This window comes from Acipenser ruthenus, chromosome 17 (genome assembly GCF_902713425.1).
Source record: "Acipenser ruthenus chromosome 17, fAciRut3.2 maternal haplotype, whole genome shotgun sequence".
Classification (NCBI taxonomy): domain Eukaryota; kingdom Metazoa; phylum Chordata; class Actinopteri; order Acipenseriformes; family Acipenseridae; genus Acipenser; species Acipenser ruthenus.
The window spans coordinates 24,293,243-24,320,072 of NC_081205.1; the positions used below are offsets into that span (position 1 = coordinate 24,293,243).

Below are 26,830 nucleotides of genomic sequence, written 5' to 3' on the forward strand. Positions count from 1 at the left end.
GGACTATAGGAAATCTTCTCATTCATTTTGTATTTAGGGCCCATTGAAATGTCCTACTCGCATATTTGGATCTGATTCCTGAAAAACATTCATATTAACCAGTTGCTACCAATTTTCGGCTAAATAGTACCAATAAAAACAGGCACATAACCATTCTCAGTTGGTAGTATTTATACTATTTTTTTTTTTAATGATATTTGCTATCATTCTGATTGGTTCTAGGTTCTCAAATACCGAGTTATAATTTATTTACCAGTATGGCTGTAACAGGCTTGTGTTAGAATTCTATTAAAAATGGCATTTGAAGTTATTTATCCTATTAACTGTTTTTTTCCCCTTGTAATTATACACGGGTTTCAGAGGAGATTTCTGTGCTGGAACACAAACTGCTTCACTGAATGTTTGGTCTGCATAGTGAGTATAAGCATACTGTACCAGGGATTAGGAAACATCAATCTGATCTGCTGAGTGAAACCTTCCCTCTACAGCTCTCCAGTCACTGTTCAAGGTCAGAGGAAGTTCTACTAAAGGCATTTGAATAATTAACACCCCTGATCAAAGAGGATTATTGTCAGGAATAAGAAACAATAAAAAAGACTACATTGAAACAAACACGTCAGGGACATGTACAATAAAAAGCACTGTTTTCAAGGTTAATTTATTCAATTACAGTAATTGTATTTGCTTTTATTTTTTTCCACTGCAAAAATTTTTTAAAAAAAAATCAAATCCAGGTTTTCTAAGGTAAGAATTAATAAATTGATTTAGCTTTAGACTTAACCAGGTAATTACGGAAATAATATAATTTTTATCAGTTCAGTCAAGGTAACTTAATAAATATGTTATCTTGTAGACATTTAACTGAACAGTGTGGAAATGCAAAACAAGAACGTGCAGGTTATTCCTGGAACCCCGACTCATTCTTATGAATAGATGCTTCCATACAGCTCTCAACACTAAATGAAACAGAAATCGACCAGGAAAACATATTCAAAAAGAGCACTGTGACCTTGGTCAGTTTCTTACATATGATTCCATGCAGTCTGTAAAGTGAGCTGCTGTTTGCTGTAAGTCACATGACCTGTATTGTCAGGGGTTTGTAAATTGGCCATCTGCTTATTTTCTCTCTTTCCAATCTTTTATTGGTCCGGTGCAGCGGGTGACTAATCATTACTGGAAGTAAAAGCTTGTCAGCTTGCATTACTGGTAGAAGAATCCATGGCTTTCAGTGAACTATCGATTATTGATCACATATATACATATATACATATATCACACTAAAAGCTACTTTCCTTGGAGGTGCATATTGTTTGCTTATTTATTGAAGATGCTTTTACAGGGTTGCCTCTTGGATATACTTTCTGGATGCTGTATTATTTACTAGTATAGTATTGTAAAGTAAAAAAATAAAAAGTGTAATTTAATAAGTACAGGTGGTGTGGTTACTTTTTATTGCCTCTGGTACAAGTGAGATTTTCCTATGTTGTTATTTTCATCATAGCGTGGCACATTTTATACAAAAACACAATAGCATAGACTGTAAATATTCAAACTATTTCAACAAAGCTTTTCTGAGTCGCATGTCTGCATTTCCTAAGCTGTTGGTTTGCAAATGGAGACTAATAACTCATAAGATGTGGAAACAGTTTGAAGTAACAGCTAATAGACTCACCTCTTCTGTGCCTTGCTATTGCCGGATATACTTTTGTTTCCTGTCATTAAACACAGATATTTATTTCTAACTGTTTAAAGAATTATCAGTATGCTGTGCTGCACAAGACAGGGAGTTCCTAACGTTATTCAATATTAGGTGTAGTAATGGGTTGGGAACAGCAGAGGGAGCCAGAGTACTTTATTTTAAATCCATAGAGACCTTCAATTGCAAGTGCGCAGTGTGTGTCTGCCTCTTCATAAACACTCTTTGGTGTTTATGCAATATTTCTGAAACTGATTCAAAGTGGTTGTTTAACTGTTCAAGGGAAAAAAAAATTAGGTGGATTTGACTACAGTCAATTTTTCTACTGAGTCTCCTAGAAGTATTTTGCACCTATTCATGCCTTATATTGCAGCCTGGTAATATGTGTCTTCTTTTAACTTAAACTTAAGGCATCTTTCTTCTATGCTGATGTTAATCATTGAAATCCTAGCCAAAGTACAAACACATCCTAAAGTTTAACTAGGGGTGTGGCAGGGTGCATGTAACACAGTTCTGCTGTAGGATTTCAGTTTGGCAGGGATGGGGTTAAAATCCCATCCCTGCACAAAGAAGTTTGGAATGTGGCCAATTTGGGGATGGCCACCTGTATAAAACAGGAGCCCCGACCCTTGGTTTGGAGGTTAGTTTAGGGAATGGAATGGGAGCAGCAGGTAATATATTGTAAATTTGAGTTATGAAAAGTGTGCATATAAGCTTTGACCACTACGCCACTCTACAACAAGGGGAAAATCAGTCACATTAAAAAATGAGTCCTAAAGAGACCAGCTTTCCTTGAAATATTGGCCTGGGATCAAATTTCTACATGGCATCAGCAATATTTTTTTTTCTATTCCTACACAAACAAAACACCCTATCACTCATTGCTCTCAAATTGTAGCTATTTCGTATTAACCAGGTGCTACAGGAACACTTCTACTGTACAATGGATAATGTTACAGCAACCGTTCACCTGCTGCAGACCCAGACTGCAGTCAACGTCAGAATTGTAGACTGACTGCACAAACTCACCAGAACATCAGCTGAGAGTCCTTTGAGCATCTGTTGTTTGGGAATCTTTAAAGCAAACGCACACTGAAACAGGAAGCACATTTAAACCATCATATCCAAAAGCCAGAGGGATGCAACATGAGGCGTCCTATGTAAACACTTGAAGCATAGCTATTATAAGATATCACTGCAAACAATGGAACTGGATATTTAATTGGCTGTCCAGTTACGAATACCGCAGCCCCCCCCCACCAAAAAAAGAAAAAAGTAATAGGAAAAAAAACACGTCTGATTGCTGGTTGAGTATGTCAAGGTAGGATGGTGAGTTAATGCCGAATACAAAATTGCGCCCTATTTGCCACTGTGAATAACTGAGAAGGCATGTCAGTTTTGGAATTTACTGCATAACTGAGGTGGGAAGGTGTAAATGAAAGAAAACCAGGCTAAAATAAAACAATTCTGGTATATACCCAGAAATGTGCAGCCTTGCAGTGGTATTTATACTGGATTATGGACAAGGCCTGTGCAGTCTGTGCCTGCGGGTAGCGGAGGCTGATTCTGTACATCGTTTAGAGATTGTGAAATACATTTTTATGAAGTAGATTTCCACCGAGTGCTGTCAGGAGGTGCTAAGTCTGTGGAAGTCATGTGTGATATGCATTGAGCTTTGTGTCAGATGTGCATTGTTTCAGGACCCTCTTGGCATTGTTGTTAAACAGTGCTACACACAATCTCTTTATAAGGACATCTATGCCCACTGTGTTAGCATTGCATCAGCGGTGACCCAGCCACAAACTCCACCCTAATAGGAGTTATCTTGCCTATCTGAAATATCTGTACGGAACAGAGCAGGTCACCATACTCATAGACACTATGCCTAATCTATGCAGAGGTTTGGGTTGACCTTGCAGGTAGCATGTGTTTCCAGGGCAGTCCTGAGAGATGGAAGATGCTACATAACACATGAAATAACCACAAGAAATGTGCACAATTGTATTAAATTTTTTCATCTAAAAATGATCACCTTTATTTTTTAATCGTTAGCGAAATAGAAAAGTAAGTCACTATGTGAATTTTTAAAACTTTATCAACAGAAGTTTGACAAACAGTTATTTATCTAATACAGGGCTTCTAATACTAGACAAATGTGCTTTGTGAGATAAATTATACAATACCAGAGCTGGAATGACAATATAACAGGAAACAATTGCAGTTTTGTGAAAGGAAATTTGCATTAACTGAATAGAAGTGAATCAGTAACATCAATATTCTGCAGTGAAACCTGAATTAACATTGATTGAGCATTGGTGTCGACCAAAGACAAGTTCATTCACTTACATAAACAATGTAATAAAATCAATTCGGGTGACCTGTTAATACAAGTTTTACTGCATTATAAATTCTTATGTTCAGAACGGATGTATTGATCTATTAAAAAAAGGGGAGCAGGTGGCACTTATTTTAATACAGGTGGCTGTAGGAGTCAGCTTCTAGATGTATATCACTTTAGTTTATAGTGGGGAAAGTGCATCCACTAATTAATCTTGGTCTTCTTGAGCTCCTCAAGCTATGGAAAGGTCTGCCTCAGAGTTGGTTTCTAAGGTCAGTTACTAACTCCCTATGTTCTAGCCCTCTCCTGTAAAAACCCCACCGAAAGGAGACCTGAACCCAGACGTAGGAGATTGTGAAATATGTTAGCTATGAATACAGTCAGTACTCTAACTATATATGTATTTTTTTTCTTTTGGCTGAAGTTCAAGTATATCTCTAGTAAGGCAAAAAGTAATCCAAAGTCTTTATGGACAAAACACTGTTGAATGTCCATGGTGGATCTATGTCATAAGTCAGGGGTGTCCAATCACTGTCCTGGACAGCCATTCCACTTAACAGGTCAAATGATATAATTAACTACTTCAGAGTCTGGATGGAGGTTTAATTGGTTCAATTAAACAATTTAGAGCAGGCTTGGAACAAAGACCAGAAGCGAAGGGCCAGCTTTGGTCACCTCTGTCGTTTTTTTCAAATCATTTGGGGAAATCCTTGGAGATTTATAAATGATCCAGATTTTTGCAGCTGCTCCAGATTTCTTTATTTATCATTTTATATCATAATGGTGTTGTCAGTCAAGACATGTATAATAGCAACCGACTTATGAGTGTGATCCTCAATGTTAAACTTCTATGCATTGGCAACATTTAGTTTTTTAATTAAATAACATTCTTTTAAACAGTATTATTCTGTTGGAAAATGCCCATAACCCATTGCTTCCTGTTGGCCCCAGGTTATTTATAAAAAGAAAAAAGCATCAACAGTACAAAAAACTTCACAAGCAATTTCTTAAACAATTTTTGTCTAGTGCGTTTGAACCTCCATGGAACAGGGAAACTGTTTCTAAATGCCTCGCTGGGAATGTCTTGCATGTCGGGTATCTGGGACGTCACATGACAGTTCACATTTGTCATCAGTAAGCCAATTGATTACTTCTAGCACCAAGGGGTCAAGGGCATAGCTTGTCACACTAGCATTGTTGTCCAAGGACGGTGTGAATTATAATGCAACAAAGTAGCACAATAAAATATAATCCCAATAAACTGTCCATTACTTTACTGTGTGATGGCTACCGATTTTATTCTCTCTTTTCCACCTGTATAGAAAATAATCACGTTACACCTCTTGAGATGTGCACAATGGGTTACACTTGAATGTATAAAAATGGCCTGTCCTTCATTCATTTGGCTTTGTGAATATAAGACCTAAGCATGAGAAGAAGCATGTCATGACATGAATACATACACATTTTTACCTGATATTTTGGTTAGAGTTTGTGTTATACCACCCCACAGTCCTGATCCTCCAACAGGCATTACTTGAGCATCACTGATTTGAACATACTTGCAACAGCATTGCAATCCATTTCACTTTCAGTTTGGCTCTGCGTATTGGTATTTCTTGGCTTTAAACTTGATGGATAAACTTCCTTTTCCTTTCTTGCTGGTTTTCTGAAAAGTGTTCTCGCTTGAAAGAAATTCATTGTTTTTTCATTAACATCCACCATTTTTATGATACTTTTCTTTCACACGAGAGAAGCTTACAGCAACTGAGTTTCCAGAAGAGAAATGGTGGTGACTGGAAGTATTCGGTTCTAGAATGCCTTCACATGACAGGCAGGAACAGTTGCCTTGCACAGACCTGGATCAAAATGTTCAGAAATGAGGAATACACTGCTTCTATACTTGACCCTATTAGCAAGATAAAAGTGTTAGGAAATGTGGCAAACAAGAATTTTCAGATACAGTATTTTGGGAATATAGCATTTTTTTACACTTCTTAAGGTTCTTTGGTGTGGAGTGTAAGACAGTTTTTTGCTTTTACATTTCACCTCTTGATTTTACTGATGCTCTCGCAGAGCAAGGAGAGATACTGAGTGAGCTTCACCATGGCGATGATGAGGGTACCTCCAACGGCCATGCAGGTAGGCCAGAAGAGGGAATGAAAGAGAGTGCTGGGCCCGTACAGTCTAGTCAAAAGGACATTCTCTTGTTTTCTCTCCCGGTCATGAAAGCATGGAAACTGTTGATGCCTTTTGAAATGCTCAGCAATGCTCTCGATTACAGTCATGTTGCACGTCTTTTTGCATTTTGGTACATAAAAACACTAGGGAGAAAAAAAAGCAGAAAAAAAGACTACTTGATTTATTGATTCTTAAGTTGTAAAATCTGCACACTTACATCTTTTTGCATTCAATCAATATAATATGCCATTTGTCAAACTTATTGGTGTCAGTTGTTTTCATTTGTCATTTCTACAATATGGTTCTCTGAACTAAGCATTAACAAATAATGAAAGATACTGAACGCAAATGCAAATGCAATAGAAAATCATACAGAACACACAGGTAACAAAAAACACATTAAGGGCTCTATTCTGAATAAGAGGGCAATGGTCTAATGCTATGGCAAAGGTGATTAGAACCTAAACATTGGATTATGGTACCATGCTTTGCCAAGTCTTTTCACATCAGCTCTAGTGCCTTTGGTCAGCATGATGTAGCATTAACATGTAGACACACGGGTTGCATTTGGCATTCAAAAGGAACAGCATTGGAAGCGATCTAAATTCATGTATGGGCGGGTGCAACCAATGGAAACTATTACTAAAAAAAAAAAAAGGAACTGGAGAGGGATACAGGGAAAGGGAAACGTCACAAAGCATCCCTCAGAAAAGTCACTGAGCATTGCTAAGGTCAGATATGCCGCCTCCTCTTCCCCATTACCCTGAAAGCATCTCAGCTTCTAACACAAAATCAATTTTCACTTTCAACATTGTCATTTTCAGGCTCCCTGACATCATCATCAATTTATTTTGCCTAAACTAGGTTAATGTGTACGACAGCAGCCTTTGCCACCGAAGGTCACAGACATAGTGTTATGTCTCTGCTGCTTACCTCTGGATTGATTTCCAGCGTCTCCTCTGTGTGGGACAGCCGATACACTTCTCCGGAGGAGTTCAGGATGACAAAGACCTGCAGACAGGGATACTTTGAGACTTCGTAGCAGTCTGAGCCACAGCTGAATGTACAGGTCATATCTCCTATGTTGCTAGAGTTGAGCACAGTGCACCACGACTCCTCCGTCCAGACACTTGAGAAGTATGAAAGAAACAGCATGAAGTGATTATGCACCAGTTACTGGATCCTACCTCAAGGAAGCAGCTTCATAAAGCACACAAGGAGGCTGACCTTGAAAAGGCTAGCTCCCTGAATCTCATCATTGTCATTTTATTACCCCCCACCCTCCCTCCCCAATTTTTACAGAGTGTAGAAAAACCACACATTGAAATGATACATTTAGAAATATTTACAAATACGATTGCTTTTGTAAAAAATCTTAACAATTAAAAAAACAATACTACAGTTATGACAGGTGTTAGTAGGTGAAGTCCTACAAAACTGTTGCTGCCTCCTGAGCGCTTAGAAATTGTGTCTCTTATCAAAATTAATCTAATAAGAAGAATGTAATACTGTTGCAAATGATAAAAGGTAATTTGGTCGAGACTTTACACAACATTCTTTGTATACAAGGACTGTGCAACACGTATAAAGACTGCGTTGCTACTAAAGATCACTCTATGCGAAGAATGCATTTAAAAAGCCAATAACGTTTCTTAAGATGCAAATTATTGTTCATAAATTGTAACTGTGAAAGATCTTGCCTTTTGGTTTCATCTGTTTCAGATACAGAATGCCATAGCTGTTCTTCACTGAAGTCGCTAGCTAGTAGTATGATGAAAAAACATCTCCCGCTGTGATTTCTGTTACAAGTAAGGAACTGTACAGAAAGCAATGCTCCTTCCAGGGTTTTACATCTTAGTCAACTCTTCTAAAGTACGTCTCATTGGGTTCTCAGTTGAACAAGCCATGTTATTATACTCAAATCTGCTGGCTGGTGAGTCACTTCCCCTGTTGGCAGGCTGCTGGCTGGTCTGTACGTCAGTTCCTCTCTCCACTTGCAGATACTAAGCCCCAGCTGCTTTTTAATTGCCACTGACTGACATTTATGGCAACACTTATCCCAGTACAATCTGCAGCGGGACGAGATAATTTTGCTTTTCTAATAGATCACTTTCAGAGCCTTCTGGTTAATAAAAACAGCAGCAGCACCCTACGCTCATTGAAGGTTAGTATACATGCGGTCTATTTTTTCAGGGAGCTCCATGAAATGAAGATTTCCAGTTATAAGAATAATAATAAAAAAAAAAGTTATAAAATGTCAGTCACGCTTTAAATAATGTGGCTGTTTATTACTTATTACAGTGATTGAGGTTGTGAAGTATATTCTACACTTCGTGTGTGTATATACATAATACATGGATGAAGGCTATATCTGCATCCTGAGCCATTCTAAAAACAAGGCATAATACCACATTAGTGAGGTCAAAAAGTGACAATTCCTCTAGAGGAAAATATACTTGAACTCTGACCCATTTGACTCCGAGACCATCACTTTCAATTCAAACACAAAATGTCTCGTTTTCAATCACTCGACAACACCCACAGTACAGAAATGTTTATTAATGATCAACAAAATGAGAATTCATAAAAAAATAAAATAATAATAAATAAATAAAAATAAAAAAATAAAGCAGGTACATTCGTATCTCAGAGAAATGGATAATGACATAGAACATCTGTACAGCACTGAAACACTACGTTTAAAAAAACCCAACTGTACTGCTGAACCTTGTCTTCTTTAATATTAGCATCACAAGGGTATTACAAAAAATAACAGAAGATAAATAATACAGGAAAACAATTCTATCTCAGGTTCCTGTGACAGTTTATAAATTACTCCACCTTCGGTCTCGTAATTTATGACGTCACAGAAACCCTACACTGTAAACCCCAAAGTCATTTTTTTAACTTTATTTTTTTTTGGTTTTGTGGGTTTCTTTAATTTGAGATACATGACTATTGTAGTGATTCAGCAATGGGGTTACTAAATAAAGTACCCCGGGGGTCAAAAGTTTGGATCCAAACATAGCCCTCGACCTTCCCCTGGATGAAAGAGGAGGCCATGCGGGGTCCGAATGCATAAAGGAACAGACAGACAGACAAACTTTATTATATATATAATATCAATTGAATAAGCAAATTTGTATAAGATTGCATTTTCTGTGGGCAATGCCTATTATTAATTTGGGTGACCTATTGCATTGTGTACTTCATTCAAAAGATCATTCAAAATGGTCTTCACAGCATTCAGAACTAGGCAGACACATGGCAAACAACATTTAATAGAGAAAAGTGTAAGGTACTGCATGCAGGCAATAAAAATGTGGATTATAAATAAATACCACATGGAAGATACTGAAATTGAAGAAGGAATCTACGAAAAAGACCTAGGAGTTTATATTGACTCATTAATGTCTTCATCTAGACAATGTGGGAAAGCTATAAAAAAAGGCCAACAAAATGCTTGGACAGTGTTGAATTTAAAATCAAAGGAAGTAATTTTAAAACTTTACAATGCATTAGTAAGACCTCATCTAGAATATTGTGTTTAGTTCTGGTCACCTCGCTACAAAAAGGATATTGCTCTAGAAAGAGTGCAAAGACCAGCGACCAGAATTATTCCGGGTTTAAAAGGCATGTCATATGCAGACAGGCTAAAAGAATTGAATCTATTCAGTCTTGAACAAAGAAGACTATGCTGCGATATGATTCAAGCATTCAAAATTCTAACTGTCTAATTTTTGACCTGAAAAAAGAAACAAGGAACAGGGGTCACAAATGGAGATTAGATAAAGGGGCATTCAGAACAGAAAATAGGCACTTTTTTTTTTTTTTTTTTTTTTTTTTACACAGAGAATTGTGGGACTCTGGAACCAACTCCCCAGTAATGTTGTTGAAGCTGACACCCGGGATCCTTCAAGAAGTTGCTTGATGAGATTCTGGGATAAATAAGCTACTAACAACAAAACGAGCAAGATGGGCTGAATGGCCTCCTCTCGTTTGTAAACTCTCTTTTGTTCTTACTTAAATTTAATATACAATAATACATTTGGGCAGCCCCAGTAAAGACTCTGCAGTAACTGCAATTTGTATATATTATATATATATATATATTTTTTTTAAATAATTACTATAACAAAAAGAAATGTACTGTCTTGTATAGTTTCTCTCTTTTTTTGTGGTTGACAGTTGACTCCTGGGTTTACATCTCTTGTCACTTTAAATTTATTGTATAGATTTATTAATGTATAGATTTATACCCATGTATAAATGTCAACCAACTGCTTCACCAGATAGTAGAAGATGCCCAGTTGGATACAATTAAACAAACTATATCCCACTACAATTTAATTCATTCCCCCAGTACCACAGACCTACCTCTCCATGTAGGATCGGAGGATTGTGATCCCCAGGATGAAGTACAGCATCATGGAACACACGATCATGGCGAGGCCCAGGAGAATGGCCCGGTCCTCCCCTGCCTTCAGAGCAGTCACCGTCTTCCTCTTATCCAGGTAGCTGTGTTCTCTGATTTTCTGGTAAACAGTCCTGATAAATAAAGGATTATTACAGATGTAGGGCTCCACATTGTTTTGAAAGTAGCTTTTTCTATATATATATGTATTTTTTATTGGATCACTTTTTAATAAACCCTTAGATTGCAACTCACATCCCAATTGGCTAATGCAGGATCACATGATCAAAAAGTACTTTATGCTGTAGTCCAAAGTATATAAAAAAAACATGAATAATTATTATTATTATTATTATTATTATTATTATTATTATTATTATTATTATTATTATTATTATTATTATTATGAAATAGAAACTAAAACTCTCCTGGACTGTTTAAAGTTAAATGCTTCAATGGGGGAGGCCCAGGGTTCACGTCCGACCTCCGCCTGTGAGAAGCCCCTGCTTTCAGGCTCCGAGGTTCACCACAATATGTTAATATATAAGGTTATTCATCTTGAATTAATGGGTTAACTATTATGTTTACTTACTTTGAATTCAAAAGAAAAGCTTCTTCATATGTAATTACTTTTACATTTCACTTATTATAAAATGTGATTTTTTTTTTACTATTTCATTACCTTACCCTAACCTTAATCCTAATTATCATTAAGAGAATTAACAGCCATTACTGTGTACGAAAGAGAATTACAAGTAATTACCTCATTAATTACTCTGTAATTATTATAAAGTAGGACCAATTGGTCAAAAGTTGTGTTCCGATAAATGTTACTTGTAAGAAGGGGATAGACTTTTTTAAAATTTATTTCTTACTACATTTTTCATTTTCTAAAATGTTGCTTTGTGAGTGATACCAGAACTTGAAGATATCACAAACTGTACAACCATCTGCTTCTCCAGCTAAAACTAAATTAAATTAAAAGGGTGTAAACAAACTGAACTGCACAGAAGGTTCTCAGGTTTCAGGTCTCATATCTTATATATAATGAATTGCCCTCTAATGCCAGGGGTGTTTGTAGATGGAAAACTTCCAGGGTTTTTACCTAAAACAGAATCCAAACCATCTGTCAGCCCCAGATGTGTGTGAACACTGCTTATAATGTGCACAGCAACCTTAAAGCTACAGCGTCTCACACTCCACTTCAGATTCAGACCAACATAGAATTCCTTGGTGTGTGTTTAAAATTATTTCAGACATGTTACTTTATTGACATTAACATTTCCCAAAGGTAGTTAAAGCTGTGGGGACTCAAGTTCCCCTTCCCTGTGAAACGGGCTTGCCACTACATGCAATGGTTTTAAATTACATGTAGGCTCCCTGATATCATATATAGGAAACCTTTTCTCTTATATGGATTTGAAAACAATTTACAAGAGTATGTATATACTACTACATATTTAAACTGCATACTGTATAGTTCTTCCTGAAAAGGAATACAAACCTATTAATCACCATTTAACAGTAGTGGTACACCAAGTACAATACAAGGCAATTTTTTTTTATCTATAATTATTAAACATTCAAGAATATAAACATACTAATAAAAGGCTGTTTTTTGCAGAATTATTTTACAGTTGAATTACAGGGTTAACGGTTTAGTGTCAGTTCCATATAAAATAGTCTCCATTGTGCATTACTGTTGTTGTTATTATATTGTCATTTATTTTGTCCCTCTCTGGTAAGATCATTGTTGTAGTTGTTTCTATCAAGACTATATCCACCACCTCAAAATTCAACTCATTGAAAAGAATGTGATCAGTTTTTTGTATCTTTACATCTGCAACGGCACAGGGATATTTTTGGTGTGTTTTTTTTTTTACTGTTTTTCTTTTTTTAAAATCACAAGAAAAATGGAAAAAAAAATACTAATAAAAGATTTGTGGTCGAGAACGATGGCCACCATGAAGATGATATACGTTATATTTTTTACGAGTGTGATTAATTTATCATTACTTTGTCATTTTATCATGCACGTAAGAGTTGAATCCTATTTTTTTGTCATATAAACTGGGTAAAAAAAATAAAATAAAATAGAAGGGTTTGGACTTTTACGATTTTATCTAATATGCACAGACAAGGAACAAAATCAAAAGACTAACCATACCTTTTCTCTAGATGAGTGAAATGGTATCCCATAATAAAATAATGCTTTCCTAATAACTCATTTGTTGCACAGTAGCTATCCAACCCATATGAATAACATACTACACTGCTGTGCTATAAAACACTGCAAGTAACATTTCAGTAAAACCAGCCACAACCATGGGCATTGTTAGTACTGTTCTGGCATATTATTTTGAATAGATTTAGGCACCGCTTTTTGTACAGGAACCCTGTAATTGAACAGTTTTTAGAACTACAGTACCTTCTTTCATATTGGCTGCCCTGTGCAGCTCTGCTGCCTGTCCAAAGAAACATCTTGCTGAACTTCCCACCTTCTCCACTTCTTACTGCAGAGCTTTGAGTCTGATGAGCAAAAGACCTAGGAGAGAGAGAGAGACAGCATCTGAAACAAAACAGCCACGAACACCGTGGCCTGATGCAATAAGTGCCCCTCAGGACATGCATTCCACCACCCCAAATGCACAGGATTTGTTTTTTTCAAAACTTTTGACAGTGAAGAAGCAATTTTGGATGTCATGAAAAAAAGCTTCTCACCCATTTAAGCATTTAAGATCTGCCTGGTTCCAATTTACATGGTCTTTACTAAAAAAAAAGCACTGAGAAGGAAAGTTAGCCCACTTGTTTTTTTTCTTCTTCTTAACAGGTGTGCTTTGGCAAACAGCACAGGAGCTAGAGGTTGAACATCCCTGTCAAATCACCTTAATCTGGCAGCCTAGATAAATCTCACACAGACGCGTACACACAAAGCTTTCTCTACCTTGCAAACCATTTTTACATTGCGCTTTTAATTTCCAGACTGCTTTGCTAGTGAACACTCATTCTGTTATCTCTGTTGATGGTAAAATAATGATTGGGCGTCATGGTGCAGTTGGAAAGCACTGATCTGTTACCATAAATGAGCAGTGAGATTTAATTGTAGTTTAAAGTCCCCTCTGTACAGACTCTGTGATTGGCTCTGCCTGGGAGACTCATAGCAACGTGGTGGCACAGGTGTTCCAGAGCTGTGATTGATTGCTGATGCGTGCAGAGTAAATGTTAGGGTTCCGCTTTTTCGTCTGTGCACCTGAAGTCAATTAACTCTTTGTTCCGGCAACCTTCATGGTTTATGTAGAACTGTCGAAGGCTAGCTTGGTAATAGATCATCCATATTGTAGTGTCACCTAGGATTATTTATGTTAAACCAGAAAATGTATTAACTAACTACATTACTCTTTTTTTAATTATTGTTTTATGAAATATAATGACAGCATTTAAATGACAATATTAATAAAGCATTAGCAAGGTCTCACATGGGTAATTGCTTGAGCCTTTCTCCTCGGAAAGCCTGGATTTGAAGCTTGCTCCGTTCAATAGGAAATTGCTATCCAATTGGTTCCAGCAATCACACATAAGCAACACAATGGCACATTTGGCTCTTGGTAACTCTGTAGCAGTCTCAGAAAGAGAGACCAATAATTACATTGGGAAGAAGATTTAAGTGCAACATGGTATGGAGGTGAAATAGCCAAACTATCTTTACTGATGGTCTCTCCAGTGCAGTACAGGGCAGGCTAGAGGCATGCCTGCAGAACAATGTTCACATGACATCTGTTTTTAATATCTCTGCTCTGTGGCTCAATCTCCAGTAGCGAAGCAAATTCAAGACCTTAAAAAAAAAATATATATATATATATATATAATAAATAAATAGTACATAGATAAATAAATTATATAAACAAATACAGTGAAAAGCATAGGGTTCCAGTGCATTTAGTGGCACATTGCAGCTTTACCCTCAGATCTGAATTTGTCATCAATAAATCTGACTGTTTCCATCTCTCCCCCAGTTGGTATTTACAGTCACCTTCATGAGAGCTTATTTCATAATGCTATCCCACACTGTTTGCAATTTAAAGCAGCAGTGTCCCGTCATCAGTTCAATTTTAATTTAAAAATATAATTACTTGGTTTCTGTTTAATGCATTTTTTCCACAATTCAGTTGTCTATGTTTGAATATAAATTAAACTTGTTTGACATTTGACTTTGCATACAGTATCTTCCCCTAAAAAGTAGATGTAGAGGCAATGGGTCCCTCCTTCCATGTAACATACCTGATCAATTCAAAAAGGTTGCATTTGGTCCCCCCCGTTCTTAATATCCTTGGCTACAGAATATTTCTACGCAGGAAAACAGTACAAGGACAGGTAAGAAGGCTGTGTGGTCCAGTGGTTAAAGAAACAGGATTATAACCAGAAGGTCCCTGGTTCAAATCCCACCTCAGCCACTGACTCATTGTGTGACCCTCAGCAAGTCACTTAACCTCCTTGTGCTCCGTCTTTTGGGTGAGACGTGGTTGTAAGTGACTCTGCAGCTGATGCACAGTTCACACGCCCTAGTCTCTAAGTCGCCTTGGATAAAGACGTCTGCTAAATAAACAAATAATAATAACAAATAGGTAGGAGAGGTACAAAGTAGAAATGGCTATTATAACTATACATTTAACAGTGTGAGTCTCTTTAAAGTATTTCTGTCTGTGAAGATGTGTAAAACACCACCATTTATGATTTAAATGGCAATTCAGATCCATCACCAGATTAATTGAATTTTAGTTTAGCACTCAAACGTTGAATATGTCACTCTTCATCATAACCTGTATCTTAAATTTCATTTCCAAGATCTCAGTTTTCATTGCTAATAGTAATTGCATTTCACATGGGTCCAGTCACATGTTCACTTGTTAGTGTTTCAGCCACTGTTCCATGCTCAGAGAGAAATCAATCACACAGCATGCAGATGGTAGTACTTTTCTAGGTTGAGGTCACGGCAGAAGGACACAGAATATAGCTTTGTCAATTTGTATAGAACTCATAAAATAAATATAAATCGTGGTTTAGAGATATATAATACTGTTAAAAAAATTAAAGATCATTATTTTCTCTTGCTTTCATTTTTATTTGTGCATTTCTGAGTCGTCCTGCGTACCCCTGTTTGAACCCCTAATCAATTACCCTGCCTCTATATCAGATCAAGGCAGGGTACTATAAATAGCACCCCATTAACACCCCTGTTTAGAGGGTAAGGTTTCTGCTTTATTGTTTTAGTGGACACAGTGTCCATATGTAACATCATTAGCGGTGTGATCCCTGCTAACCTCCCCCATTTAACACATAATTACATGCCTAATCTTGCATGAAATTGTGCCACTAAGGACATCACAGAAGGGAAACTCTAAAGGACAGCAGTGATGATGATTTTAACGAAGAGCCATATTATTATTATTATTTATTTCTTAGCAGACGTCCTTATCCAGGGCGACTTACAATTGTTACAAGATATCACATTATTTTTACATACAGTTACCCATTTGTACAGCTGGGTTTTTAAAAGAAGAAAAAAGACTTTTTATTATCACTCTCGTACTGTCACTGCTAACGGCTACCTGAGTAATACAAATAACACAGTCTGCTGAAAACACATGCTGGATTATCAGTATCGTACAGGTAGCTGCAACACCTTCTGCTTGCATCACATTCACATCAAGTTGAGGTAAACTTGTAATCCTATCAAGTTTACCTTCAACATCATTGTGGTTGCTCTTTTAAAGTAACCTGGTCATGCATCACTGCTACTTTTAAATCAACAGTTAAAAACAGTACTGTACTCATTACAGGGGGCTGTGAAATCCAAAAGTGAGAAAGCAAATGAAATGGCAACCCTCTGTTTGGCCAATTGGACCCATCAACCAATAGCAATGAAAACAGCAAGCATAGCACTACAAGCACTGCTACACATCGCTGTGAAACCAGAAAGGCAAAATAATTGCTTGTAATGTATTAACGGCATATCATTTTCCATTGACATGCCTTGCTAGTTTTGTTCATTCCTCTAAAACACTGTAGTGACAGAATGCTCCATAGTTGTGATGCCACAATAAATGGCTTCCCCACTGATACACTGAGCTGTGCTGCCTGGTTCCTAGTGTGTAAGTGATCGATGCAGGTTGTTGCAGCAGTAGGGACGCCACTTATAGCTACCCCATATCTGTGTAACTTCTTGGCAGGCTTTTGAGAGCAAGTGTATGCATTATGAACACAGCCAGGGACAATCTAAACTTAAATGAAAAGATTAAAAAACAAATTGGAACTCGTGGAGAATGAATGGACCTGTGGAGGATAGAATAATGAACCTCACCAAAAGGTAGCACAACTGAAGTTAATCTCCAAGAAAGCAAACCATAGCAACTATTTTGGTGTCAACTTTCTACCAAGAGCAACCCTGGAAACTCTGAGGTCAACATTAATGTACACTGTCCCAAAAGAACTAGGCAGTCAAGTGCTTAAAAATGTCTTGGAGGATGGGGGGAACAAACCTTATTTAAGAATAAGTACCATGAAATGTCGTCATTTCTTTTTTAATGCTCCTCTTACTATTTATGGTGTTTGCAATCATTTGGAGTGTTTTCAGCATTGAGTTATTGCCACTTATCTCTAAATGTGCTCTTACCAAGCTTTAAGATTACTTTACCCTGTCTGGAGAACCCTGTGCTGGGACTAACAGCCTTCCTCATTCCATTCAAATTATGTGACAGTGTAACCTTTTGAACTCTACCAGCCCCACGTATTCTCCATGTCTAAATATGTAGAAAAGTCACCTTGTAAAAATGATTGAATCTTTCTCATGGGTGGGTGAGAGGACCATACGAACTATGACACACTCATTTTACTTTTACAAATGTGCAGTCTTTCATTTTCCTTGTCCAAGACAGCACTTGATGTACCAGTATGGGAACAGAAATGTGGCTTTTTCATTGTCTGAACGAGACAATTAAAACACAGGTTAGTAAGTAGGTTATAAGGGACAGATTGGTCCCAAATTGATACATTTCAAATAAAGACTAGCAAAGAGTTAAGACTGAAGTTACGTCCATTCTCATAAGAGGACAAGAAGGGAGGATTAAGGAGGAACACGTCAAAGTTAAATGTCTCAAATTCAAAACTGGTAATTTATAAGCAGCCTTGTCAGATGATCCTATAACTGTCTTCCAGAGCGTGTAAAAGCTATTATTCTACATCTACAAATGGCAGGGGCAGTACTATTTGTGTGTATTGAAAGTCATTGTGAAAGGATGGGCGATGATGTCATTACAGCATCAATGCAATACTCTTTAAAACAACACCCAATCTGAGTTCCTCTGTCACTGTATTTAATGTGGGGGGGGGGGGGGGCAGTATAGAGAAAGAGTGGCTGGGGTATAAATGGCTGTAATGCATAGTTAGGAGTTCCAGGAAAGGTAGTTTAAATAGATTTGTTTTTCTTGAATCAACATGACCTGTTAAACAAACTGCACTATCAGCTCTACTACCAGTCCTCAAGAGGATAAACCATAGCTGGAGATTTCAACGGGGGAAAAAAAGCCATCCAAACCAAATGCAAGATGAAGTGAACTGTACAAATGGGTCAGGGATATGCGCTTCACAGCATTTAAAAGCCTTGTAATAAAACCACAGGGCAGCACAGAGATTCCCTGTCATTTGTCATTTTTGAACACTTTGTTTTTAGTGCAACTATAGATAGTTTTGGAGTCTGGCGTGGTGTTTTAAGGTACTATCAAGAGTAAGGACTGCAGGGTCATTCAGATAATCATCATGTTTTTATACAATAAATATATACTTCAGATATTCCCATTCTTATCAGTTCTACTCACTGATCCCTGGTTCATAATCCTGAATTTAAAAACAGCAATAACAAAAAAAGGAAAAGTAACAGCAGAAACAACTTTGAATAATTTAAGGGATAACCAAACAACAACCCATTTACCAATGAAAATGCCCAAAATATGAAACCAGGCATAAATAGCAAGTTTAATCAATTGCATGGAAACATCCAGCAGCTTCAATATAGTACTGGCATATCCCTTTGAGAAACACTGATTAATTCTAGACCATGCATGTCAAAAGAAATCATTCATGGACAAGGTTACCTTAACAGTACCCTGAATGCTTGCTCTTGGTTAATTTCTGTGGTGTGCATTTTCAAAAACCTCCACGTTTGCAGTTTTCCTTTCCAGCAGCCAGCGCTAATGCCCATGCTCAACCTCTTTAGCAGTTTTATTACCTGTCAGGCCCATTAATTAGTTCTGCCTGTATGGTATGAGGTTAACAGGTAGTAAACACTTCCAAAAATACCTGTAGACTTCACAAGATGTACAGCAGGACCTTTGATCTAGTGTTCTGGGGTTTAGCCTTGGTTTCATAGATCACTGGAGTAAATCAAGTTACTGCAGTGCATGAGATCCAATAAGAGTCATCTGAAAGAGGGTTGTTCTACTTGATTTTCCAATGTCATTTTTTGTGGGTTAAACTTTAAATTGCAGGACCACCCAAAAAAACAGATCTCCATAGACTTCCAGCACATTGTGAAAGAGAGAGCGTTAATTAAAAAATATCAGTCTTCTTGGGGAATGTCAATCTCTTGGGTGATAGTCAAAGAAGACAATGGTCCTATAGATATTGCTATTTAACTGAATGCAAAATCATCCCTAACTGTGCTCAGACAGGGAATTCAGCTGCAACACATTATGGTGCAAATAAGAGTTTTGTTTTATGATATGATGTATAGAAAGTCTCCCCAGATTTATTATAAAAATGTGATTGTCTCTTTTTTTAAGGGAAGTAAGGGGAGTTATATACACTGCATACTGAAAAATAGGTTAGCTTTTAACTGTATTTTTTAAATTGTCAAAATTAGAATCTGTCACCTAAGAACAACATATCACAACACAGCTATCAAAATGAAATGAAACTGGTTTAAAAAACACCTTAAAAACATATAAACTTACAAATCTGTTATCATATACCAGCAGTTTTTACATTATTATTAAATACCAACAGACAGGAGTTTCTGCTTTTACATCGAAGTACACAGAACAAAAGCAATTGCAAAAAAAATAATAATAATAACAGTAACAATAACAATAACAATAACAATAATAATAATAATAATAATAATAATAATAATAATAATAATAATAATAATAATAATTAAAGTGCAGGGTTTCAGCCAAGCTCAATTTGTTTAAACACCCTTTTCATTGAAAACATGTTTGTCTAGTCATTGTACTGTTCATGCACATTCAAAAGGTGTACCAACACAACTGGCTTTAGCATATATTTAACTGATAGTTAAATATATGCTAATAAAGCCTGCTGTGTAAATTGCTGATGAAAAAAAAAAGTGCTATTCAATTTAACAAGGAAAGATCCAACAAAATTGCAGAAAGGCTTACCTTTGAAGCATGATTCCAGAAATCGGTTAAACAAATCTTTGTGGCACACTCCTGGTCAGATGAATAATTGAATTAAAAAAACCTTTTCAGATATGTACTACTGGAAACATGTGGCACAAGCCCCTAGGCAAGAAGAAATGCTCTTTTAATACTGTATCTATTTTTTCTCCTTATGCAGGACAATAGGACCATCACAATATGGAAAACGAAGTAAATTAAGGTAAGAGGTCTGTGCAGGACAGGTTACTCCTTACAGCACGAGATCGAATTCAATAGCGAGCACCTATTTTTATTCCGATAACAAAACATATCGAATAGTTACAATGATTCATCATAGGTGACGTCCTCATAAAAGTGACATTCAAATGTCCACAGTGTACACCTCTTATTGTGAGGTATACCTTTCTTTTGATCAAATGAAGCAGTGGTTGAACAGGAAATTGAATACTATTTTTTTTAATACAACCAGCAGGTGATTCAACAAACTATTCAATGGAAAACGCTTCATAAAATCAATAGACACTATTGTATACTGCATTTCCATTATGGTTATTGTTTATTTCAATGCACTACATCAGCAAACAACAAAAAAGAAAAAAACTTTACCATTTTGCAAACAGTATGAATTGAAAAACAACTCCAAATGTTAATGGAAGGGAAACAGAGTTGTTGTTTATAAACATGTGTTATTTGTATAGACATGACATTATGAATTATTAGGGCTACCTTTCCCATGTTTCACTCCCATGCTTCAATACTTTTTTTTTTTTTTTTTTAATCGTTTTTTTAAATCAAGGCTACAAAAACTTTAAGGAACATGCTTGTATTTTAAATATTGCTTTGAAAAGTAAGAAAAACAATTCCCTGTTATGGGTAAATAGCAGGAGTAATATTGGGCAATGTCTTCAATTTGCTGTGAATTCTATGCCATACACCATTATTACACATTGTTCATTTTATTTAGTGTGGAGTTACGGGTCCAATGACCTGAAATCCAGTAAATACTGGATAATGTGACATCAGAAAAATATCACCTTGCAACTAATATATCATTTATTAGTACAAAAATGTGATATACAGAATCTTTGCTGTTTTGTTTAAGGTAATTTTGAACAGCAACTCAGAAAGGAAGACACTGACTCTTTGTCCAAACGTTTGTCTCAGTTATATTATAGTTCACAAGATATGTTGTAAGCTTCCCCAGTCAGCCAAGAGTACCGGAGAAATATGAATATAACCTTTGTTTATATTAGTTACATTTTCTTTTTTATCAAAGGCAACAGAAACATACATACAACAAATATATATATATATATATATATATATATATATATATATATATATATATATATATATATATATATATATATTTAAATCCATGTACCTCTCCATATAGTCACTTACTGTATGCCTGCATTAGATAAATGTCTATTTACCACGCTGTCATATAATTTCTGTGCATTAGTTGTTTAAAATAATAATTATTATTATATAAAAAAAAAAAACTTGAAACTATTAAATACACATTAAAGATGGATTTTAGAGTGACGTATAGGTATTTATAACCCGCAACACACCACATGCAAGATAAACTATAGCAATAACAAATTCTCAGCATGACATACCTGTTCTAGAAGGCTCTATTGTGTACAGGTAAAGAAGTATACACTAGTTCTCAACGTCCCAGAAATGTTAGGTATACATTAGCTTGTTTTTCTGCTTTGAAAGCTGTGGAAGTGGCCTGGCGTGAAATTCGGGCTTTAAAACCATTTAGTTAAAGAAGGAGGGGGGAAAGGGCAGTGGATAGTCACATACAGAAGACCTGGTTTTTCACATTAATCAGCACTTATACGTGGGCCTTGATGAAAGAACTTGACCTTGGACAAACAGAAGCAGAGGGCATTGCATCGGGAACAATGAGATCTCCCGTCTAATTATTAAACCCTGTGGGACACAGAACTGATAAGGTGGGGATTAATAAGGATTTGGTGACTTCAGCTTTTTTTAAAACAAAATGCTGTATGTTTCAGAAGAATTAGTATATTTTATATCTAAAATGCAATGGAAACTGGTTTAGCATTGACAGAAAAGCAGGCAGCCAGAGCAAGCTAAAGGTTGTGTAAAAATGAAAAGAGTGAGAGGGATTGCAGTGGTCTGATAGGCTAGAGCTAACAACATTAACATGAAAATGAAAATGAAAATGAAAATGATTATCTTGTACTCAACAACTTGTCACAGACAAAACCCAGAGTCCAACATGTACTGGACCACTTGCATGAAAAGAAAACACCTGTCTATAGTGACCACTAATATGAATGACACATTATCTGTATATATAGTACAAACTTGCCTGTAAAAGGTTATTACTGGTCTTACAGTGGTTGTAGCTAATGAAAAACATGGTAATGAACACATTTTGAAACATGGTATCTGGTACCATACTAAGAACACCATCTCGATTAGCTCTATTAGTCCACTTCCTCAGTAGCTTCCCCTGGAGAGTGACCTTGTCTCCACCCCTTCCTGCCATTATCCAACCAGCTTCTTTCCTTACAACAGTGACATGCTTTAAGCCCGAGCTTGTCATCATGTTTACTATGATACGCTTCTTTCAAAACTGAAACAATGAATAGATGTGCAGGGCATCTTGCACATTATAGAGTTGATATTACACATTGCTGGAGTAACCATCAATGAAGTGTTTTACACTGTCCTGTATGAGTACTGTCTAAGTATACAGAAACATTAGCTGAACTTCCGAAAAAAGGACCTTCACCATCATAAGCAACCTACATATTCATCGGATAGCCTGAATTGTTAAACTGCCGACAGCTGTTTTAATCCACGGGGTGGATCAACTATCGTGTGCATACATGTCATTAATCCTTTGACAGATGAAAGTGCACTGCAATTATATGTATTATGCAGACGTATACAATCCTATCATCAATAAAGCTTGCAATTGGTACAGACTGCATTTTACAAGAACTGGTGGCCATCATGTTTCGTGGTATAGCCTAATCAGCTAAGCTCTTGATACAGCTGTGTTACATGGTGATGAAATAAAAGCTACATTAGCATCCAGCCATGTGCTATTTGTAAGATCAAAGTTCAGTTATAGGTTAAAAAAAGGGATTCTTTTCACAAATTAATGTTTTGGTCAATATTTACAAAGAATTTACCACTGTGCTAAGTTAACATCTGTAAAAAGAAATCACATTTATGTTAAAAGCCTTCAAAAGCCTTTTTCTGTTTCACAAAGAAATATTGCAGATTTAGCTTGATGGTAAATGTTTTGCGAATATCCGTTACATTTTTCACTCTCTGGACTGAGGACCACCTTGTGTCAAATACTGTATCCATGGGAACAAGTCAACATTTTTACATTAGACAAAAATTACTAAATTTGTCCCCTGTTGGATCCTTACTTTTTTACCCTGAATGTTTTACCATAAAATGAAAGTATTGCTGTGTTACCTACAGTATTGTTACCTAATTGGAGCATTTGTTCCAGGCAGTCTCACACTATTTTAATGTTAAAATAATATTTTTATTCCGTTCTGAGCACTCTCAATGAGAACACAAACTACGAAAGCTGAGAATGAGTTATTATGTATCATGTCATAAATGAGAATTTAATGATCGCACCGGTAGGTGCAAATTGAAAAGTGATTATGTTTTAGATTAATACTTTGGTGCTTACATGGTGGACAGATTATATTGCAGAAATAGAAGATACATGAATAAGGAGTATCAAGAGTCAGAAGCTTGGGTACATTTAATAAACATTTTTGCATGAAGGATTTACAGTATTACAAAGTGGTTCATATGCACTGGTATAATGTTGATAAGTGTGATCTTTACATACAGTGTAAACTATATTTGTACACTCTACATGAGACCAAAGGCCAGCTTGCCAAACCACAATGCATAAGAACAAAAGAAACGTCAGGAAGATTCCATTAGAACACAGAGATGAGAGAACGTATGTTTCACTGCCAAAACCAGCTGGAAATGGTAGACATGTGTGAAAGTGAACATTTACACTGAATAACTAAATTATCATTATTTCAAACTGTAAATGCAATTCTAATAAGTCAAATTGTGTTCTGGAAAAGGACATTGAAAGATGTCAAACCGTTTTTTGGAACTTCTGTTTGTATCACGGTCTGTATGAACAGTGTTCTGTGTGCTATCACAGCCTTATTTGTTGCTGTCTAGGGTGCAAGTGGTAAAATTAGCTTTTGCAACCATCTGTGAAACCTTGGTCCTAAGGTCCTGACTGCACGCTGGTGGTCATGCCTTGGCATGATTTCAGCTGCTAACATTACTTGTAAAACATATTTGGTATTTACAATTAATGCTACTGTCTCAGTGGGTGAGGGTTAAACATTCAGCATCTTTATTTAAAAACTTGTGTCCAAAAGAAATCTGAAGAGGTTCAAAATCTAGGTCTAAAAGCAAAAAAAAAAAAACCAATATATATAAAAAAACATGTGCGTAAGGCACATTTTTGGTTTGTTTTGTTAATTGTTTAATTGTTTTTTGTTAATTGTTTGATTGTTAATTATCACCTGCACCTGGCTATGATTGACAATTAGAGCCAGGTGCAGGGTTTATAAGGAGAGCAGTCAGTCCACTCTTGGTGGCTGCTGAAGAGGGTAGAAGCCTGACTGTGCTGGTGTGTGGGTACAGCAGTAATTTAAAAGGAAAAAAGGTAGAGCGAAGCCTTTTGTGTGTGTGCGGTTTTGTTTTTGTTACAGGTAAACAGCTTCGCTGTCCTGTTTTTTTTTTTAGTTAGGGTTTTGTTTTAGTTATTGCTCAAAGAAGAGCTAGGTGTTTGTTTTGTTTATTTTGTTTTTGTGTTTTTATTAAAAATAGCGCAACCGCGCTTCCAAAAATCAATTTCTGTGTGTTGAGTTGGCGTTTTTAAAGGGGCAATGAACCGCGGTAAGGGCGATTCTTTTACTATATATATATATATATATATATATATATATATACAAAGAATAGGGGTGTAGTCATTAAGGTTGCTCACACTAACACCTAAAGCATAGCTGTCTGGGGAGTCTGAGAGCAGAAAATGGCAGGACAATATTCTAACAGGTTCTTATTTTAAGGTTAGCTATGCATGTTTCTTTTCCACCAATGGAGCATGTTCTGGGATAATGTGAATCACAATGAACTGTTTATATTATATAGCAGTTTAAAATCTGCGACAAATGTCAGGGCACAACGATACATGTTGTCAGGTGGTGTAGAAAAGGGAGAACACACAAATGTGTTCCACTAAAATAGGTCCTGCACTTTGCAGATCACATTACCAGATTGTTAACCCCCAGTGTGCTATAGACAGGCACTTCCAAACCTCACGGGAACTCTACACTGAGAGTCATTTTAAACAGGATTGCACCGCATCTAATGTGAAGAACCTGTGAAATCTATCAAGATGGCAGAACTAAAAGAATTAAGGTTCTCAAGAATCTGCAACACACCAGTTTCAAGCAGGAACTTGACTTGTTCAAATGTATTTTCAATGATTTTGTCCAGGTTACGATATTTGCACTATTGGGCAGAGTTAAGAAATTGGGCAGTTAATGCATGCAGCTTTAATGATATGACCTGACGTTGCTGTCTAGCAGGAGGTCCATTGCGTTTGTAGTTTTGGTTCAAGACACTGAATAGCAGCATGTATCTTTTAGCTCTGTATTCCACAACAGCAATGCCTGCCTGGGAAAATAAAGGAATATTGAAAGAAGACCTCTTGCTTGCATTGATTTGTGCACTTCAAGAACCAGGCCTGTTTTTCAGAAACTTTACTGGTTTCAAATGTGTATAAAACTACTTAGCAAAACACAAATTTAAAATGTTGTCATTGAGTTTCATTCATTCAGGGCTTGTTCATCTGTTTCTTCTTTCTTAAGATAGAAGTGTCACTGCCTACTGTATCCTCTTCAAAATGTTTTTGTCTCAAATAGATTCCTCTCCACCCCCATTCCTGTCTTCACAGTCTGGCTGTAACATCATCCTTGTCTGTGAATTACTTTTGCAATTGCTCACCTGCCTCATGTCCAGAATTGCTTGAACTTTTTTGAGGGGTCGATAGATAATAGCCTTGGGGACAGAGAGACTTGTTATACACGCTGACAATACTAAAAATAGTTTGAACAGTTCAGTGGTTATCATTGTTTATATATATTTTTTGTATATAGCTTGTCCCTTCTCAAGCCTAGACTACAATGCAATAAGGCCCGGGTCATTTCTCAGTAGATTTATAGAAGGTTATGGAGAAAATGTCACTTTCAAGTCCCCAATTCAGTTACAGCTCCTGTCACCTTGCTCTGCAGTTGAATAGTAAGATGTTTGTCTTTGAACCGCGTGGATTGTGATTCATGTCCAGCCCTTGCCTTTCCATTCAATTCAATGGGCTGAGATGCCAATTCATTACACCAGGTAATAGATGGTCAAGGAGAAAGTCACCTTATTTAAAGGTTGGCCCAATCTAAATAAGCTGTCATTTAATTAATTAGGTTTCTTTTGGTATTTCTCAATCTGAATAAAGTAGAACAGATGACAATCCACTCCAGCTACACCCCATATCTGGGTACTAGGAGGCACTGTGTTGCTTCAGTATTAATATATTCTCATTTTGGAAACACATTTAATAATAACAATAATAATAATGTATGTATTTAGCAGAGACCATGTATTAATGTTTTGTCCTATATCCAGACATGATAGATTTCTGG

The 26,830-nt window shown here is 36.4% G+C and overlaps 1 protein-coding gene across 4 annotated transcripts in view; it reads right to left on the reverse strand.

Annotated features, from left to right (window-relative positions):
• Positions 1–3,710: 3,710 nt before the first annotated feature.
• LOC117423214 (calcium-activated potassium channel subunit beta-2-like) overlaps positions 3,711–26,830 on the reverse strand; it is a 28,717-nt gene continuing 5,597 nt past the window's right edge. For 2 of the 4 annotated variants that reach the window (XM_058990189.1, XM_034038710.3), the window contains 4 exons: positions 13,058–13,174; positions 10,593–10,763; positions 7,149–7,344; positions 3,711–6,358 (listed from right to left, as the gene is read on the reverse strand). In XM_058990189.1, the coding sequence (XP_058846172.1) occupies positions 6,080–6,358; positions 7,149–7,344; positions 10,593–10,763; positions 13,058–13,174 (763 nt within the window). In that variant the 3' untranslated portion in view covers positions 3,711–6,079. Of the gene's footprint in view, positions 6,359–7,148; positions 7,345–10,592; positions 10,764–13,057; positions 13,175–13,573; positions 13,690–14,105; positions 14,240–26,830 lie in introns of those variants that run through there. The other 2 variants (XM_058990190.1, XM_034038713.3) reach the window with 2 other exon arrangements.